Source organism: Neomonachus schauinslandi, chromosome 5, assembly GCF_002201575.2.
Source record: "Neomonachus schauinslandi chromosome 5, ASM220157v2, whole genome shotgun sequence".
In the NCBI taxonomy this organism is placed as follows: Eukaryota; Metazoa; Chordata; class Mammalia; order Carnivora; family Phocidae; genus Neomonachus; species Neomonachus schauinslandi.
This window is the reverse complement of record NC_058407.1, coordinates 74,598,158-74,618,162: the sequence shown is the minus strand read 5'-3', so window position 1 is coordinate 74,618,162 and position 20,005 is coordinate 74,598,158. Positions and strand designations below refer to the sequence as shown.

At 40.2% G+C, this 20,005-nt stretch overlaps 1 protein-coding gene and 1 pseudogene across 7 annotated transcripts in view; both read left to right on the top strand.

Annotated features, from left to right (window-relative positions):
• Positions 1-1,096: 1,096 nt before the first annotated feature.
• The window catches only part of DNM1L (dynamin 1 like), a 52,130-nt gene continuing 33,221 nt past the window's right edge, over positions 1,097-20,005 (top strand). For 5 of the 7 annotated variants that reach the window (XM_021690777.2, XM_021690776.2, XM_044915439.1 and 2 more), the window contains exon 1: positions 1,155-1,324. In XM_021690777.2, the coding sequence (XP_021546452.1) occupies positions 1,223-1,324 (102 nt within the window). In that variant the 5' untranslated portion in view covers positions 1,155-1,222. Of the gene's footprint in view, positions 1,325-20,005 lie in introns of all 7 variants that reach the window. The other 2 variants (XM_044915440.1, XM_021690778.2) reach the window with 1 other exon arrangement.
• On the top strand, positions 18,914-19,519 carry LOC110580738 (annotated as a pseudogene).

Here is a 20,005-nt window from a genome sequence, read left to right as displayed (position 1 = left end):
GCGGGGCTGGATCCCAGCACCCTGGGATCATAACCTGAGCCGAAGGCAGACACTTAACCGACTGAGCCACCTAGGCGCCCCTTGAAAGACTTTTTATTCATTTATTTGAGGGAGAGAGAGCCAGATGGAGCAGGATCTGAGGAGAGGGGCAGAGGGAGAGGGAGAAGCAGACTCCCCACTGAGCAGGGAGCCCCCCTTGCGTCTCCATCCCAGGATCCTGGGATCATGACCTCAGCCCAAGGCACACGCTTAACCGACTGAGCCACCCACGCACGCCACTCCCCACCTACTTTAGATCTTTGCTCAAATGTTACCCTTTTTTTTTTTTTTTTTTTACTTTGAGAAAAGAAACATTTGGAGGTTTGGAGAAGGGGAGAGGTACGATCTGTCTAAAAAGAAAAACGTTTAGGAATAGTACAGTAAGCACAGCAAAAAGCAAGTAAGGCACTTATCAGGTCTCCACTTTGCCAGGAATCAGGCCACAGCAAATAAAGTTTTATACAGAATATAGAGAACAAGGGCTCAGCCTTTCCCCTCCAAAACTCTTGACCTAAGATTCTTAACACTTTTTGTTTTTGAACACGTTTTTACAAAAATCTTGGAGAACCCGCGTGTTCTAACCGGGGCTGGTGGTGTAGTTTTGCAAAATAGCACCCCACGCCTTCTGTAGTATCACCCTACAGATCCTGTGCACCTGATACGGGTGGCCGAGGCTATGAGGTATCCTTTTAAGCCTCTTCAACCCGCCCTTGTTAAGCAAGCGTCCTTATAAGGAAATGACATCTTGGATAATCAAGATACTCCGCTGTACTTCTCCGTACTGTACATATCCGGCATTTTCACACCCGTTACGCCCCGAACACAGGCATAAATGTATCTCTTCCCTCCTACTCTCCGATCCTCACTCCCTACTCTTTTGACAGGCGCGGATGAACCCTGCGGGTGCTCCAGGCTTTCCGCCCGCCCAGCGCCGCGCAGCCTTCTGGAAGCCGTAGGCCTCGGCGTTCCTCCGAGAACTACAACTCCCGGCAAGACTTTGTCTTTCTCCACCTTCCTCTTAGCGCGTGGCCTGCCGGGAGGGGGCAGGTAGCGGGCGGGCGGGGTCCAATGGGTGCCGGCTCCCGAGGAGAGGGCGGAGGAGAGGAGGAAGGAGGCGGACTCTGGGCCCCGGCCCCATTCATTGCCGCGGCCGGCCGGGCGAGCGTCCCGTGTTTTCGGAGTCATGGAGGCGCTAATTCCTGTTATCAACAAGCTCCAGGATGTCTTCAACACGGTAGGAGCCGACATCATCCAGTTGCCTCAGATCGTCGTGGTGGGAACGCAGGTAAGAGAGGAGCGCGGCGTCCGCCCAGGCCAGAGTCCGGGGCGCGGGCCTGGTGGGGGGCTGCGGCAGCGCCGGCTCCCAGCTGGCCTTTGCGGCCTGTAGGGGAAAGGCGCTGCTGGGGGCGCCGGGGCTCCCGGGGCTCTGCCCGCGCCTTCCCGCCTGGGGCTGCGTTGCTTCGGGCCTGGGAATCCGGGCCGGGTCGGGAGGCGAGGGGCGGAGCCGGCGCGGCGGGCCCGGCGAGTCCCGGGGGCGGGCTAGGGGAGGGACCGGCCGGCGGGCTGAACTGGAGTCCGCGGGGACCGGGCGCGGCTTGCCCAGCGGGCCGCTGTTTGCAAGGGCACCTGGGGGACGCGCGGGGCACGCGGGGCCACACTGGGCTTGTGGTGGGCCGGCCAGCCCTTCCTCGGTTGGTTTTAGGGCGGCATGGTTTTTTTTATTCCCCTCCTTGCCTTGCTCAGGGGCTGCGGAGTCAGTTTTGGAACTGCGGAGTCAGTTTTGGAACTGCGGAGTCAGTTTTGGAACTGCGGAGTCGGGGCTGCGAAGGCCGCAGCTGTGTGGCACCTGAGTGTCTTCCTGCAGTGCAATCCCTTCAGGTTTCGGGAACGCCGAAGTAGTTACAGAAAAACAAAAAGCAACAAACAAACAAACAAAAAACACACCCCGAAACCACCTGTACCTGGGTTGGAGGAAGGAATAACCAGTTATTTCTGAGTAGGCTGTGGTTTTGTCTTCCATCAAAATTGGGCATCAAGGTTCTCTGGTCTTTTCATTTTGGGTCTCAGATAGCATAATTTTTTATATGCAGAAATGTCGAAGAAATAAATTATTTCTAGAGTGACGGAGGAGAAGTACAAGTTTTATTTTCTCTGCCTACTGCTTTTCTTGGGTTTAAAAAGAATCCTAGGACTTTTATTAGAGTTCAGAGAAACGCATTTTAGAGATTACTTGGTATATTGATTTTGTGTTTTCATTTCAGTTTACCCATTTTCTATTGCTATATCTTGCTACAGTATTTTAGTGTAGAGTATAAATATTATGAGAGAGAATACTATAGAATATATTCAAACACTGGAAACCTTGGAGAGCATAGACATCTTGCACTTTTTTTGCTTTTAAATATAGTAATAGAAATTATTTCAGAAACACATTTGCTTGGTCTGCTGTAGGGTTGCTATCGATTCTGGTCTTTCCTGCCTACATATATTATAGTATTTGTAACTCCGTATTTATAATGATTGGACACTGAATCATCAGTGTAATATTGTGAGCAGTATTTTGTTTAGCATGTTTTGTTCACTGCTGTGTTCCTGTTCCTAGCTCTGGAACAGTCTGGGGTATGTAGTGAGTGCTCTATAAATACTTTGAATGAATGAATGAATATTGCTCACTGTAACTAGGATAATATTTTAAAACACTGGACTTCTATCATCAAAACGGATCTGTTTTTGAAAATAGAATTAAAGGAGGTGAAGTAAACCTTCCTTAGTGGTAATTTGGAAGTGTTTCCTGTCTGTGGACCAGAAACTTTCCATATACTTTTGAGATTCTCCATGCTTTTTAAGCTTGAAGCAGTGAAAGAATCAGGGCTATTGTGTATCAGCATAAATAGTTTAAAATCAAGAAGGATTTTTCTTACACAAAATTGAGTTTATTTCCGTGAGTAAGCCTGTTGGCAGAATTGGGAGGGTCAGAGTAGAAAAGTAAAGATCTCACTGTTAGGAAAGTCATTTTTGTGTGCTAGCAAAAACCATCCTAGTAGTGATAGGTATGTGCCGCGTTTGTGTGTTGATGTTTGAAATTACTCAGAAGGGAAATTGTTGTTTTAAGTACACTCTACATGGGGTTTGAACTTAAAACCCTGAGATCAAGAGTCATATGCTCTACTGACTGAGTCAGCCAGGCGCCCTGGGGAAATTAGTTTTTCAAGACTTGATTTAATGAAATTTATCTCCGTTTAGGTCTTTATTAGCTGAAATTCACTCCTTTATTATTAAGGTACAGAAGAAATAAATAAGAAACAATGTCTTTTTTTCCATATTTTCCTCAGTATGTTGAAGAAAATCTCTTTCACTTGACTTGAATACAAGTACACCACTACTTCGTCATCTGTGCCATTTAATGTTTTGTATATTTATACAGCACATGCATTACATTCCTATTTAATGGAGTAGTGTACAATGAGTGAGTTCCAGACATAAGTGTTCTGACAGGTGAACTCAGTAGCGGTGATGATGTCTTCATAACACAGGTATAGTCTCTATCTTACACATTACCCATATCTTAAATGGCTGTAGGTCCCATTTTTTTGAACTTTTTAGAACAGTGATTTGCAAACTTAAGTGTATGTAAGAATCACTTTGAAAATAAGTTCCTGGATTCCATCCCCCGAGATTTTGATTTTCTAAGTCTAGGTTCGGCCAGGCATCATAGGTGATTCTGATGCAGATGGTTCATAGATCCTAATTGAAAAGAATTTTAGTGCGTCTTTGACTTTAAGATGCATGAAACTGGAAAAGACAGGGAAGCTGAGCCTAAGGGCATACTACCATCCAGTAGCATGTTGATCTGGTGGCATTCTTGCTAATGTTTTAAATTTTGATTTCTTAAATTGCCCAAGTAATACTTATTTCAAGCCTAGAGAGTTGGAGGAGTTGAGAGGGAATCATGTTTATAGCTGTAGATCATTCACAGCTTTTCTGGTTTAACTAAGTAGTTTTTTTTCTCTGAGACCATCTGTGTGGAAAGCCCTGAAGAGGGGAGAGAAAAGGTTGATACTTTTGGACCATGGTGTACTTTGCAGGTGGAGAAGGAGGTAGACTTAAACAACTTTTGTGACTCAGCTTGGGAAGTTTAACCACTTTTTTAAGTTGAGAATTCGAAGGGGAGCCCTCCCAGGTGTGTAATCCAAACCACCACCCAGTAGAGGAATCCCAGTGCCGATGACACTAGCCTGAGATGCCGGCTCGGAGTTGCTAGTAAGGAACTTTTCATTTTACCTTTTATTTCAGTGATTTCAGCACTCCACCTTTAGTAATTCAAAAAGGAATCTTGGGTTTTAAATGACCTGATTCCAGACCAACCTTTTCTTTCTTTTTAATTTAACATTTTAAAAATTAAAATTTAATGCATACGACATAAAATTCACCCGTGTAAAATTCAGTTTTAGTATACTCACCAGGTTATGCCACCTTCACCGCTATCTAATTCCCGAACCTTTTTTTTTTTTAAAGAACGTTTCTGTTATGCAGGAAAGAAACTCTGTACCCATTAGCAGTCGTTCCCCACTGCGCAGCCCCCTTTCCCATTCCCTGGCAACCACCAATCTATCTTCTGTCTCTATGGATTTGTCTGTTCTGAACATTTCAATGTAACGGAATCATACAATATGTGGCTCTTTGTGTCTGGCTTCTTTTGCTCGGCATGTTTTTTAGGTTCATCCATGTATTTACTTCATTGCTTTTTATGGCTAAAATTCCATTGTATAGATTTGCCACAGTTTGCTTACCCATTCATTAGTTGATGAATACCAGGTTGCTTCCACTTTTTGGCTATCATGAATAATGCTATGAACATTGTTTACAAGTTGTCCTGAGGACATGTTTTCAGTTCTCTTGGGTATATACCTAGGAGTGGAATTGCTGGGTCATTTGGTAACTCTTGTTTAACATTGAGGAACTGCCACATTGTTTTTGATTGTGGCTATTTCATTTTACATTCCCTCCATCAGTGTATGAGGGTTTCAGTTTCTGCATATCCTCACCAATTCTTGTTACTGTCTTTTTTTTAAAAAGGGCTAAATCGGGGTACCTGGGTGGCTCAGTCAGTTAAAGGTCTGCCTTTGGCTGAGGTCATGATCCCAGGATCCTGGGTAGGAGCCCTCTTGGGTTCCCTGCTCAGCAGGGAGGCTACTTCTCCCTCTGCCCCTCCCCCATCTCTCTCTCTCTCTCATAAATAAAATCTTTTTTTAAAAAGTGCTAAATTATTCTAGAATTCTTTATTTTATTTTATTTTATTTTATTTTATTTTTTAAAGATTTTATTTATTTATTTGACAGAGAGAGACACAGCGAGAAAGGGAACACAAGCAGGAGGAGTGGGAGAGGGAGAAGCAGGCTTCCCGTGGAGCAGGGAGCCCGATGCGGGGCTCGATCCCAGGACTTTGGGATCATGACCTGAGCTGAAGGCAGACGCTTAACGACTGAGCCACCCAGGTGCCCCTAGAATTATTTATTTTAAAAAAAAGCACCCTCCACCCCCCACACTGCTATCTATATTTTAGTTCCTGAAATCTTGCCCTTTCCTGCTGGATATACCTTCATTTGTCTTGTGTTCATAGAGGTGATGATTTCATTAAGTTTAGTAATTTCCTGCCAAATATTGATCATAATTTTCATTTCTATATTGATTTCTTGTGAATATTTTTAGGTAAACTTATATTTTTCTTTTTTTCCTAGTTTCTTTATATAGCTCATGTGCTGCTTCCTTTTTTTTAAACTTAAAAATGAGGTGAGGGCGCCTGGGTAGCTCAGTTGGTTAAGCGACTGCCTTCGGCTCAGGTCATGATCCTGGAGTCCCTGGATCGAGTCCCGCATCAGGCGCCCTGCTCGGCAGGGAGTCTGCTTCTCCCTCTCCCACTCCCCCTGCTTGTGTTCCCTCTCTCGCTGTGTCTTTCTCTGTCAAATAAATAAATAAAATCTTTAAAAAAAAAAAAAAAGGTGAAATTTATATAACATAAAACTTGCCATTCAGAGTGTACAGTTCATTGCCATTCAGTACATCCATGGTATTGTGCAATCACCATCTCTTTCTAGGTCCAAAACGTTTTTATCACCCAAAAAGAAAACTCCATACCCATTAAGCAATCACTACCGATTTTTCATTGTCCCTCCAGTCCCTGGCAACCACCAATCTTCTTTCTGTCTCTGTGGATTTATCTATTCTGGAGAGTTCATAGAAATGGAATTTAAAATATGTGATCATTTATGTCTGGCTTCTTTCACTACAAATAAAAAGTTAAAAAATTAAGAAAAATACATTTTTATCTCATTATTATCAAATAAGAGGCCTGTCTTATACAATGAAAAATAAAAACTTAGTTAAAAACTGAATCAGTTTTGGGTAATGTGTCATGAGTGAATATTTACCACCTACTATTTCCAACTGATGGTAGTTATCAGACAGAAAAAGCTAAAAATACGTCAGAGCCTTTCCAGTAAAGGCTCAGTCTCCAAATACAAATCCAAAGTTATATATTTCTATACAGTATAAATTTCAATACAGTACAATTTGGAAGAAACCGAAAGATGACACTAAGACCAGGCACACAAATCTCTAACCCTTAAATATATAGATAGTGAATCAATTTGGGGAATATGTGGAGATGAAAAAAGCAGAAAGCATTGCAGTGCCAAGTGAGCCCTGTTTTCGGAGCAAGCTGCCTGTAACTTGCCATACTGGAATTTCTGTAGCCACTCACCTTCCTGGAAAGAGTGTGGATAGTGGGTGTTTAAATCACTGGGGAAAAGAAGCACTGTTCTAACCAGTTGTTGAGGAAGCCAACATTATTCGTAATAGGTAAAAATGAGAACCTGTAAGCATGTTTTGTTTGGTCTGTATGTGAATCTGTTGACATAATTTTTTGTAATTGAGATATAATTGACATACAGCATTGTATTAGTTTCATGAGTGCAACATAATGATTTGATATACATATATAGTGAAATGATCACCACAGTAAGTCTAGTTAATATTCTTCACACAGTTACATTTTTTTTTCCTTGTGAAAACTTAAAATTTACTGTCTTAGCAACTTTCAAATAGAAAGTACAGTATTATTATCTGTAGTCACCATACTGTGCATTACATTCCCAGGACTTACTTTATTGGGAGTTTGTACCTTTGACGCCTTCACCCATTTCACCTACCCCCTGCTACTGACAGCCAGTAATCTGTTCTCTGTATCTCTGACTTCTTTTTTGCTTTTTTTTAGATTCCACATGTAGGTATTTGTCTTTCTCTGACTTATATCAGTTAGTGTAATGCTGTCAAGATCCATCTGTGTTGTTGCAAATAGCAGGATTTCTTTCCTTTTTTATGGCTGAATAGTATTCCATTGCACATGCATGTGTGTATTAGAGTAGTCTTTTAAGATCTTTTGTATTTTTGTGATTAACATCTCCTCTTTTATTTCTGATTTTGAGTCCTCGTTTTTTTTTTGGGCAAGCCTAGCTAAAGGTTTGTGTATTTTTTATCTTTTCAAAACAACAGCTCTTCATTTCATTGATTTTTTTTTTTTTCTGCTCTCTTTCCAGTCTCTATTTCATTTATGTCTGTTTTGATCTTTGGTATATTTCATCCCTTTACTACTAATTTTGGGATTAATTTAGTCTTCCTTTTCTAGTTCCTTGAGGTGTAAAGTTAGGTTGTTTGAGATCTTTCTTGTTTGTTAATATAGGCATTTATCACTATGAGATTCTCTGTTAGAACTGCTTGTGCTGCATCCTGTAAGTTTTGGTATATTTTATTTTCATTTGTTTCAAGCTATTTTTTTTTTATTTTTTCATCCATTGTTCAGTGACATGTTGTCTAATTGCCACATATTTACAGATTTTTCAGTCTTCTTGTAATTGATTCCTGTTTTAATACCATTGTGGTTGGAAAAGATGCTTGATACCATTTCAGTATTCTGATAAGAGACTTTTTTAAAAGACTTTTTATTTATTTATTTGACACAGAGAGAGAGAGATAGAAAGAGCACAAGCAGGGGGAGTGGCAGACAGAGGGAGAGGGAGAAGCAGGCTCCCTGCTAAGCAGGGAGCCTGACTCAGTGCTCCATCCCAGGACCCTGAGATCCTGACCTGAGCCGAAGGCAGATGTTTAACTGACTGAGCCACCCAGGCGCCCCATCATTTCAGTATTCTTAAACTTACTAGGATTTGTTTTGTGGCCTGATATATGATCTATGCTGGAGAGTGTTCATGTGTGCTTGAGAATAATGTATATTCTGTTAGTTTTGGACAGAATGTTCTATGTATATCTCTTAACTCTGTCTGGTCTAATGTGTTTTTTTTTCTTAAATTTTAAATCCAATTCACTTAACATACAGTGTTACATTAGTTTCAGGTGTACAATATCTTGATTCCACAATTCTGTACATTATTCAGTGCTCATCATAAGTGTACTCCTAAAAACCCCTTTACTTATTTCACACCCCCCACCCCCAATCTGGTAACCATCAGTTCCCTATAGTTAAGAGTCTACATATGAGTAAAATCATATGGTATTTGTCTTTCTCTGACTTACTTCACTTAGCATTATACTTTCTAGATTGATCCGTGTTATTGTAAGTGGCATGATTTCATTTTTTATGGCTGAGTAATATTCTGTGTGTGTGTGTGTGTGTGTGTCTGTATATGTATGTATCCATCTATACATCTCTCTGTCCATCTATCCTATATATACACACCACACCTTCTTATCCATTTATCTATCAGTGGAAACTTGGGCTGCTTCCATAATTTGGTTATTGTAAATAATGCTGCAAAAACTGAAAGGGACCATCGACAGATGAATGGATAAAGAAGATGTGGTATATATATACGATGGAATATTATGCAGCCATCAAAAGGAATGAAATCTTGCCATTTGCAACGACGTGGATGGAACTGGGGGGTATTATGCTGAGCGAAATAAGTCAATCAGAGAAAGACATGTATCATATGATCTCACTGATATGAGGAATTCTTAATCTCAGGAAACAAACTGAGGGTTGCTGGAGTGGTGGGGGGTGGGAGGGATGGAGTGGCTGGGTGATAGACATTGGGGAGGGTATGTACTATGGTGAGTGCTGTGAATTGTGTAAGACTGTTGAATCATAGCCCTGTACCTCTGAAACAAGTAATACATTATATGTTAAAAAAAAAAAAAAAAAAGAAAGGAGGAAGGGAAAAATGAAGGGGGGGGAAATTGGAGGGGGAGATGAACCATGAGAGACTATGGACTCTGAGAAACAAATGGAGGGTCCTAGAGGGGAGGGGGTGGGGGATGGGTTAGCCTGGTGATGGGTATTAAAGAGGGCATGTACTGAATGGAACACTGGGTGTTATACGCAAACAATGAATCATGGAACACTACATCAAAAACTAATGATGTATGGTGATTAACATAACATAATAAAATTTAAAAAAACAAAACAAAACCCTGAAAGGGTGCATATGTCTTTTCAAATTAACATTTTTGTATTTTTTGGGTAAATACCCAGTAGTGGAATTATTGTATCATATGGTAATTCTATTTTCAATTTTTCAAGGACCCTCCATATTGTTTTCCAAAGTGGCTGCACCAGTTTGCATTCCCACCAACAGTGCACAAGCGTTCCTTTTTCTCCACAGTCTTGTCAACACTAGTTATTTCTTACATTTTTAAGCTATTCTGACAGGTGTGAGGTGGTATCTCATTGTGGTTTTGATTTGCATTTCCCTTGAGTTGTGATGTTGAGCATCTTTTCATGTGTCTGTTGGTCATCCCTATGTCTTCTTTGGAGAAATGTCTGTTCATGTCTTTTACCCATTTTTATTTTTTTTTAATTTTTTAATTATTTTTTTAAATATTTATTTATTTGACAGAGAGAGACACAGCGAGAGAGGGAACACAAGCAGGGGGAGCGAGCGGGAGAGGGAGAAGCAGGCTTCCCATGGAGCAGGGAACCCGATGCAGGGCTCTATCCCAGGACCCTGGGATCATGACCTGAGCTGAAGGCAGACGCTTAACAATTGAGCCACCCAGGAGCCCCGTCTTTCGCCCATTTTTAATTGGATTATTTGTTTTTTTGGTATTGAGTTGTGTAAGTTCTTTTATATTTTGGATACTAACCCTTTATTGGGTATGTCATTTGCAACTATCTTCTCCCATTCAGTAGACCGGCTTTTAGTTTTGTCAATTGTTTCATTTGCTGTGCAGACCTTTTTATTTTGATATACACCCAATAGTTTATTTTTGTTTCCCTTGCCTTAGGAGACATGTCTAGAAAAATATTGCTCTGACATATGTCAGAGAAATTACTGCCTGTGCTCTCTTCTAGGATTTCTATGGTTTCAGGTCTCACATTTAGGTCTTTGCTCCATTTTGAGTTTTTTTTTTTTTTTTTTAAAGATTTTATTTATTTATTTGACAGAGAGATACAGCCAGAGAGGGAACACAAGCAGGGGGAGTGGGAGAGGGAGAAGCAGGCTTCCCGCGGAGCAGGGAGCCTGATGCGCGGGGCTCGATCCCAGGACCCTGGGATCATGACCTGAGCCGAAGGCAGATGCTTAAGCTACTGAGCCACTCAGGCGCCCCTTTTTTGAGTTTATTTTTGTGTATGGTGTAAGAAAGTGGTCCAGTTTCATTCTGTATGTAGTTGTCCAGTTTTCCTAGCACTATTTGTTGAAGAGACTGTCTTTTTCCCATTGCATATTCTTGCCTCCTTTGCTATAGATGAATCAACCATTGTGCATTTATTTCTAGGCTCTCTATTCTGTTCCTTTGATCTAGGTGTCTGTTTTTGTGCCAGTACTATACTGTTTGTATTAATATAGCTTTGTAGTGTATCATGAAATCTGGGATTTTGATAATCTCCCATTTTGTTCTTCTTTTTCCAGATTACTTTGGGTATTTGGGGTCTTTTGTGGTTCCATACAACTTTTAGGATTATTTGTTCTAGTTCTGTGAAAAGTATTTGATATGGATTGCATTAAGTCTGTAGATTGCTTTGGGTAGTATGGACATTTTAACAATATTTGTTCTCCCAATCCATGACCATGGTATATCTTTCTGTTTTGTTTGTGTCATTTTTATTTTCTTTCATTAGTATTTTATAGTTTTTAGAATACAGGTCTCTCACTTCCTTGGTTATGTTTATTCTTTGGTATTTTATTATTTTTGGCACAATTGTAAATGGACTGTGTTCTTCATTTCTTTCTGCTGCTTCATTATTAGTGTATAGAAATTCAACAGATACCTGTATATTGACTTTGTATTCTGCAACTTTCCTGAATTCATTTATCAGCTCTAGTAGTTTTTTGGTGGAGTCTTTAGGGTTTTCTATATATAGTATCACGTAATCTGCCGATAATGAAAGTTTTACTTTTTCCTTACCAATTTGAATGCCTTTATTTCTTTTCTTGTCTGATTACTGTGGCTAGGACTTAAAGTACTATGTTGAATAAAAGTGGGGAGAGTAGACATCCTTATCTTGTTCCTGATCTTAGGAGAAAAGCTCACAGTTTTTCCCCATTGCAGATGATGTTAGCTTTGGGTTTTTCACATATGGCCTTTATTATGTTGAGGTATGTCTCCTCTAAACCTACTTTGTTGAATGGATTTTTTTTTAAGGTTTTATTTATTTTAGAGAGCGTGAGCCAGGGGACTAGCAGAGCGGGAAGGAGAGGGAGAGAGAGAATCTCAAGCAGACTCCCCACTGAGCGTGGAGCCCAGTGTGGGGCTCGATTTCACAACCCTGAAATCATGACCTGAGGCGAAACCAAGAGTTGGTCACTTAACTGACTGAGCCACCCAGGTGCCCTGATGAATGCATTTTTTTTACTTTGTCAGATGCTCTTTCTGCATCTATTGAAATGATCATATGGTTCTTATCATTTGTTTTGTTGATGTGATGTAGCACACTGATTGATTTATGGATATTGAACCACCCTGCATCCCAGGAATAAATCCCACTTGATTGTAGTGAATGATTTTTTTTTCAGGATTTTATTTATTTATTTGTCAGAGAGAGAGCAAGCCAGCTCACAAGCAGGGGGAGCTACAGGCAGAGGGTGAAGCAGGCTTCTCATTGAGCAAGGAGCCTGATGCGGGACTTGATCCCAGGACCCTGGGGTCATGACCTGAGCCGAAGGCAGACGCTTAACCGACTGAGCCATCCAGTGTGCCGTGAATGATTTTTTTAATGTATTGTTGGAATCAGTTTGCTAATATTTTGTTGGGGATTTTTGCATCTATGTTCATCAAAGATATTGGCCTGTAGTTTTCTTTTTTTGTGGTGTCTTTATCTGGTTTTGATAATGCAGGGTAATGCTGGCCTCATAGGATGAATTTAGAAGTTTTCCTTCCTTTTCTATTTTTTTGGAATAGTTTGAGAAGAATAGGTATTAACTCTTCTTTACATGTTTAGTAGAATTCACCTGTGAAGCCATCTAGTCTTGGGCTTTATTTGTTGGGAGTTTTTGTTTTTGTTTTTACCAATTCAGTTTTGTTATGAGTAATTGGTCTGTTCAGATTTTCTATTTCTTCCTGATTTAGTTTTGGAAGATTGTATGTTTATAGGAATTTATCCATTTTTCTAGGTTGTCAATTTGCTGGCGTATTAATTATTTTTTTTGTAATCTCTCAATCCTATTTCTGCGGTGTTGGTTGTTCTCTTTCATTTCTGATTTTATTTGTGTCCTCTTTTTTTCTTGATAATTCTGGCTAAAAGCTTATCAATTTTGTTTTATTTTCACAGAACTAGCTCTTGGTTTCATTGATTTTTTTTTTGTACTGTTTTATCAGTCTCTATTTCATTTATTTGTGTTCTAATCTTTATTATTTCCTTCTATTCACTCTGGGTTTTGTTCTTGTTCTCATTATTTTAGGTGGAAGATTATTTGAGATTTTTCTTATTTCTTGATGAAGCATGTATCACTGTAAATTTTCCTTTAAGAATTGTTTTTTGCCACATTTAAAGATTTGGACCATTGTGTTTATATTCTCATTTGTCTCCATGTATGTTTTGATTTCCTATTTGATTTCTTCATTGACCAGTTCGATGCTTATTACTGTGTTGTTTAGTGTCCATGTGTTTGTGGTTTTTCCCACTTTTTTTCTTGTAATTCATTTTCAGTTTCATACTCTTGTAGTCAGAAAAGATGCATGATATGATTTCCATCTTAACTTTATTGAGACTTGTTTTTGTAGCCTAACATGTGATCTGTCCTGGTGAGTGTTCCAACAAAAGGATGTGTATTCTGTTTTTGGATGGAATATTCTGTATATATTTAAGTCCATCTGGTCTAATGTGTCATTCAAAGACACTGTTCCTTGGGGTGCCTGGGTGGTTCAGTTGGTTAAGTGTCCGACTCTTGATCTCGGCTCAGGTCTTGATCTCAGAGTTGTGAGTTCAAGCCCCAAACAAAGACACTGTTCCTTTATTGAATTTCTGCCTGGATGATCTGTCCATTAATGTAAGTGGGATGTTAAAGTCCTCTACTATTATTGTATTACTATTAATTTTTCCTTTTGTGTCTTAATATTTGCTTTATGGAAATAAGTGCTCCAATTTTGGGTGTGTAGATACTTAAAATTGTTATATACTCCTGCGGGATTGACTTGTTTATCATTATGTAATGCCCTTCTTTGTCTTTTGTTACAGTCATTGTTTTAAAGTCCATTTTTGTCTGATAAAAGTATTGCTACTCCAGCATTTTTTTTTTTCATTTCTGTGCATGGTATGTCGTTTTCCATACTTTCAGGTTTTATGTATCTTTAGGTCTGAAGTGAGTTTCTTGTAGGCATTATATAAAGGAGTTTTTTTTTTTTTTTTAATCCATTTCACCACCCTATGTCTTTTGATTAGTGGAGCATTTAGTCTATTTACATTTAAAATAATTATTGATAGGTGTGTACTTTTTGCCATTTTGTTAATAGTTTTCTGGTTGTTTTTGTAGTTCTTCTCTGTTCCTTTTCTTTTGCTCTCTTTCCTTGTTATTGATGACTTTCTGTAGTGTTATGCTTTATTTTCTTTTTCCTTGTTTTTTGTGTATCTATTACAGGTTTTGGGTTTGTATTTACCATGAGATTCATATGTAGGGTCCTAAGTATATAGCAGTCTATATTAAGTTGGTGGTCACTTAAATTTGAACACATTCAAAGAAAACTTTTTTACTCCCTCCTCCATGTTTTATGTATATGGTATATTTTACATCTTTTTCTCATAATTTTCTTATTTCTAATTATGGCTTTTTCCCCCCACTTACAGAAGTCACTTTATCATTTTTTGTAAGGCTGGTTTAGTGGCAATGAACTTCTTTAAATTTTGAGACACTCTTTATCTCTCCTTCAATTCTGAATGATAACCTTGCTGGGTATAGTATTTTTGGTTGTAGATGTTTTTCCTTTTAGCCCTTTGAATATATCATGCCACTCCTTTCTGGCTGCAAAGTTTCTCCCAGAAAATCTGCTGATAGCCTTATGAGGTTTCCCTTCTACATAATTTTTTTCTTCTCTCCTGCTGCTTTTTAAATTCTCTATTTTTAACTTTTGCCATTTAAATTATGTTGTATTGCTGTGGGCTTCCTGGGTTCATCTTGTTTGCAACTCTTTGTGCTTCCTGAACTTGGATGTCTGTTTCCTTCCCTTCTTGGTCAGGGAAGTTTTTAGCTATTATTTCTTCATACCTTTTTTCCCCTCTCTTCTTCTGGGACCCTTATAATGTGAATGTTAATTCACTTGATGTCCAAGAGATCCCTTAGCCTAATTGTCATTTTATTTTATTTATTTATTTTTTTTAAAGATTTTATTTATTTATTTGACAGAGAGATAGCAAGAGCAGGAACACAAGCAGGGGGAGTGGGAGAGGGAGAGGCAGGCTTCCTGCCAAGCAGGGAGCCCGATGTGGGACTCGATCCCAGGACTCTGGGATCATGACCTGAGCCGAAGGCAGATGCTTAACGACTGAGCCACCCAGGTGCCCCTAATTGTCATTTTAAAAAAATTCTTTTTTTCTTTTTGCTCTTCAGCTTGGATGCTTTCCATTACCTTGTTTTCCAGATTGCTGATCCAATCTTTTGTATCCTCTAATGTGCTGTTGATTCTCTCTAGTGTATTTTCCATTTTAGTTAATGTTTTTTTCAAATTTGATTACATCTTTTTAGTGTTTACTATCTCTTTATTGAAGGTCTCACTGAGTTCTCCCACTCTTCTCAGCAGTCTGGAGAACATCTATATTATCGTTACTTTAAACTCCTTATCAGGCATATTGCTTATCTCTGTTTCATTTAGTTACTTTTTTGAGGTTTTGTTCTGTTCTTTTGTTTGGAGCATATTCTTTGGTCTCCCATTTTGCTTGACTTTCTTCGTTTGTTTCTGTGAATTGGGTGGGACAGCTACTTCTCCTAAATTGAAGGTGTGGTCTTGGGTATAGTCATCCCCTGTGTAGACTGCGTGTGCTTGGTGACTTGGGCTGGCTGGAGCTGTGTCTGGAGTGGGGCCCTGGGGCACTCTGTGCTGGGGCTCTCTGTGCTGGGGCTGCCCTGGTGGAATGGCCAGCAAGGAAGTGGGCATGGGCCTGGGTGGTCCAGGGGCTTTCCACTCAGAGGGTACTCTCGCAGCACAGTTGAAGATGAAGTATGTGCAAGCTTGGGGGTCCCAGGTCTCTCCCTACAGAGGGCACCCTGGTAGGGCAGCTAAAGCTGAAGTGGATATGAGCTGGTCCTTGGGTTCTCCACACAGAGGGCACCCTGGCAGGATTGCTGAATCTGAAGTGGGTGCAAGCTGGTATGTCTGGGGGTACTCAGTGCAGGGGGTGCCCTGGCGGGGTGACCAGAGCCAGGGCTTGTGTGGGCCAGGGTATCCTGGAGCACCCTGTGCAGGCGGTGCCCTGGAAAGGTGACTGCAGACAAGACGCAGTGCAGGCCAGGGGATCTGGAGTGCACTACTCAGGGGATTCCTTGGTGAGGTGGCTGGAACTGAGTCAGCATGGGCCACGGGTTCCTGGGGTGCTCCATGCAGGGGGTCCCTTGGCAGAGTGGCTGGATCCAGGCAGGTGTGAGCCAGGTAGTCCTGGAGTGCTCTGTGCCAGGGGTGTGCCCTTGCAAGCTGTCTTGAGTCAAGGTGGTGTGGGCCTGTGGTGTTCTGGGGGTACTTAGTGCCTGTCACCTTGCCATGACAGCTGGAGCTGTAGTGAGTGCTGACCAAGGGCGTCTTGATGTGTGCCACCCTGGTGCTGCCTTGACGGGATGGCTGTGGCTATGGCTGATGTGGGCTATGGCCCGGTACTCTCTGAGGTGGTGGGTTGGCTATGGCACCTGGAACCCTGCTCCCATCTCCACTATCAAGGTGGAAGGTGAACGTAAACTGTGGCGCTTGCCAGCTTCCCTAGTCTGGAGAGAGTCCCAGCAGCTCCCCCGCTGTTTGGTGGAGTTGTATGGCTGGATCTTTTATATACTAATTGCTTTTTTAAACCATAGTTTTTTTTCTGTGCCCCAGGGCAGATGAATCTGCCCGGAGTCCCTTCGTACTATCCCTCCCTACTGCAGTTCACAGCGTTGGGGGTAGAGGTTCCCTTCCTTATGCTGTCTGGTTTCTCCAGCTCTTCTGCCATTTTCTGTGTGACCTCTCTGTGTTTTGTGGTGTAGAAGCTATTCAGGCTGACCTCAGTTCTTTGGAGGAAGTGCTGTATAATCAGGTGTAGATTTGGTGTGTCTATGGAGGAGGTGAGTTCAGCATCTTAAGTTGCCATCTTGGACAGGACTCTTGTTTATTGTCATGTTTTAAATTTATGGTATTTAATTGTGGCTTTATTATATCTCCCTGATTATTAACAAGTTTGAGCATCTTAACTTTTCTCTTGTCCTTTTGTGGTTCTGTTTTTGTGAGTTCTGTTACTATCTCAGCACGTTATTTTCTATTAGATTATTCATCTTTTTCTTACTGATTTATAGAAGTTATTTTTGCATTTTGCTTACTAGTTCTTTTTCAGTTATGGGAATCACAAATATTTTCCTCTTAATTTTTTTTTGTATGAGTAAAAGAAATTTCAATTTTACTGTGGTTGAATTATCAATTTCTTTTCTCTAGTTTGTACATTTTATGTACTAGGGAGTCAGGAGGGTATACTTTAATATTCTCTAGTACTTTTTAAAATTTGTAATTCATTTGAAACTTTTTTCTCCTTTATTTTGTTTTTTTTCACAGCTTTATTGAGATGTTGTTTATATACTGTAAAGTTCACCCGCTTGAAATGTATAATCAATAGTTTTTAGCATGTCTGTAGAGTTGTGCAACCATCACCATAATCTAGTTTTAGGTATTTCATTATCCAGAAAAAGAAACCTGTATCCATTAGTGGTCCCTCCCCATTTCCCTCCATCCCCAGTGCTTGGCAGCCACTTAATCTACTATCTTGCCTGTTCTGGACATTTCATATAAACAGGATCCAAAAAATATGTGGCCTTTTGTGACTGACTTCTTTCACTTAGCATAATGTTTTTGAGGTTCATCCATGTTGTAGCATGTATCCGTACTTTATTTCTTTTCATGACTAAATAATGTAAAAAAAGTATAATATTAAGCATTAGTCTCAGTTTTTCCAAATGGGCTAAATTTCCATATTATGGTTTCTGAGATGACAACAGTGATAGAATAATTATCTAATCTCTGTATGACCTTCCCATAAAAATGGGACAAATAGAATAGGAAACCGAAAACCCACGATCATTTACAACATTTTTTTAAAGATTTATTTTAGAGAGTGAGAGAGTGAACATGCATGAGCAGGAGAGAGAGGGAGAGAGCATCTCAAACAGACTCGCAGAGCCTGATGTGGGGCTCGATCCCAGGACCCTGAGATCATGACCCAAGCTGAAACTGAGAGTTGGACACTTAACCAACTGTGCCAACCAGGTGCCTCTGCAACATTTACAAGAAAATGAGTTGACCGTGTTTCTCTAAATCCTCCAATACCAGTAGGTTGGGGACGAACCACAAACAACTCCCAAGACCTGTGTATTATTATCTATGTAGGAAGAGGAAGAGGGAAGCAGTGGAACATCAGATGAATCTGGGAATCAAAAAATAGACAAAAAGCAATCACTGGAAATCTTGGATGGCCAGTTTAAGAGTAAGAGCTGAAACAGGATGGGGTTTTGCACACACAGATAATGGGTGTGTGAGAGAGGTCTGTGATCAAGTCTTAAGGGACTAGAGCACCTTTGTGAAACTTTGAAAACTAACCAACCAAAGCTCCTTTCCAGGACCAATTAACAGAGTGCAAAAGAACTGAGAATATAACTGAGCATCGCCTGAAGAATACAGCAAAGGAAAGAGAAGATCCTGATAAAATTGGTGGAGAGAGAGACAAGATATCAGAAAACAAAGAACTATATTTTTGAACATTATATGTAAATGAGGGGCGTTTTAGAGTGTGAAGTTAGAATAGCTATTCTAGGCCAAGCTTTTTTCTAAAGTTTAGAAAATGTTATCAAATCTCACAATTTTTAAAGAAAAATGAGACTCAGAATAGCAGCCCTGTAGACAAGAAAGCACACCAGAAAGACATATCCACAAAACAGATGAAAACAATTAGATATTAAGACAAAAGGCAAGACAAGACATAATCACAACAAGGCATTAAAAAAGCAAATTTGCATAAGAAAAAATAAAAACTAGGTGATAGAACTTAGTAAAATACTAGAAATGAAAGAACATTTATTTTAAAATGAAGGGAACGAAGAAATACAAGAACAAATAAACATAACAGACAGTACCTTGAGGGAGAAAGATGAAAAGGAAAGACATTAAAAATAAGGGTAAGAGCCCTCCCTACCTCCGGCGCTATCAAATGATGCTGTTTGGAGAAATTTCCCGGCAGTTGTGTGGCTTTTATATCTAAGAAACTCCCATGGTCATGTGACTGCAGAAACTTCTGGGGCTGGTTGAATGCAGTGTTTAATAAAGTGGATTATGAACACATCAAGGATGTGGGACCCAATAGGGCAGCATCTGAGTGGCTGCTGCACTGTGGGGCCACAGTGCGCTACCATGGCCAGGAGAGGTGACAGAAGGACTACAACCACCTCCCAACAGGACCTCTGGACAAATACAAGATTCAGGCGATGGATGCCACCAACTCTTGTATCATGAGAATTGGATTTGATCACCTGGAGGGCCTACAGCATGTTGAAAAAATAAGACTATGCAAGTGTCATTATATTGAGGATGACTGGAGAGACTTGGTAAACCTGAAAATTTACAAAAAAGCATATTGGAAATGGAAATAATTTCATGTGGGAATATCACAGACAAAGGCATCATTGCTTTATATCACTTAAGAAACCTCAAGTATTTGTTGTTAAGTGATCTTCCTGGAGTAAGAGAAAAAGAAAACCTTATCTGAACCTTTAAGACAGCACTGCCTTCTCTGGAACTAAAATTAGACTTGAAGTAAAATAATAATATTCAGTAAGTGTCTTATTTCAATATAAAGTATCATTTGAAATTGTTGCCCCTAAACAGCAATGAATATTATATAATCATCAACAAACCTTAAGGATATCATATCATGACATTTCAGAAGTGGAGAGTCCATCATGTAGAGAATATTCAGATATGACTCAATCTATGCACATTAAGTCATTTTAAGAAAAATGGAAACCAGGTAGCAGTTTAATTCTAATATATTCCTCATTTTATATAAATATCTATGTAGATAACTCTTGATGTGGATAATGACAGAGTTCTTTAAAGTGATTTAGGGGCACCTGGGTGGCTCAGTCGGTTAAGCATCTGCCTTCAGCTCAGGTCATGATCCCAGAGTCCTGGGATCGAGCCCCCCATCAGGCTCCCTGCTCAGCCGGGAGCCTGCTTCTCCCTCTGCCTCTCCCCATGCTTGTGCTCTTTCTCTCTGTCAAATAAATAAATAAAATCTTTAAAA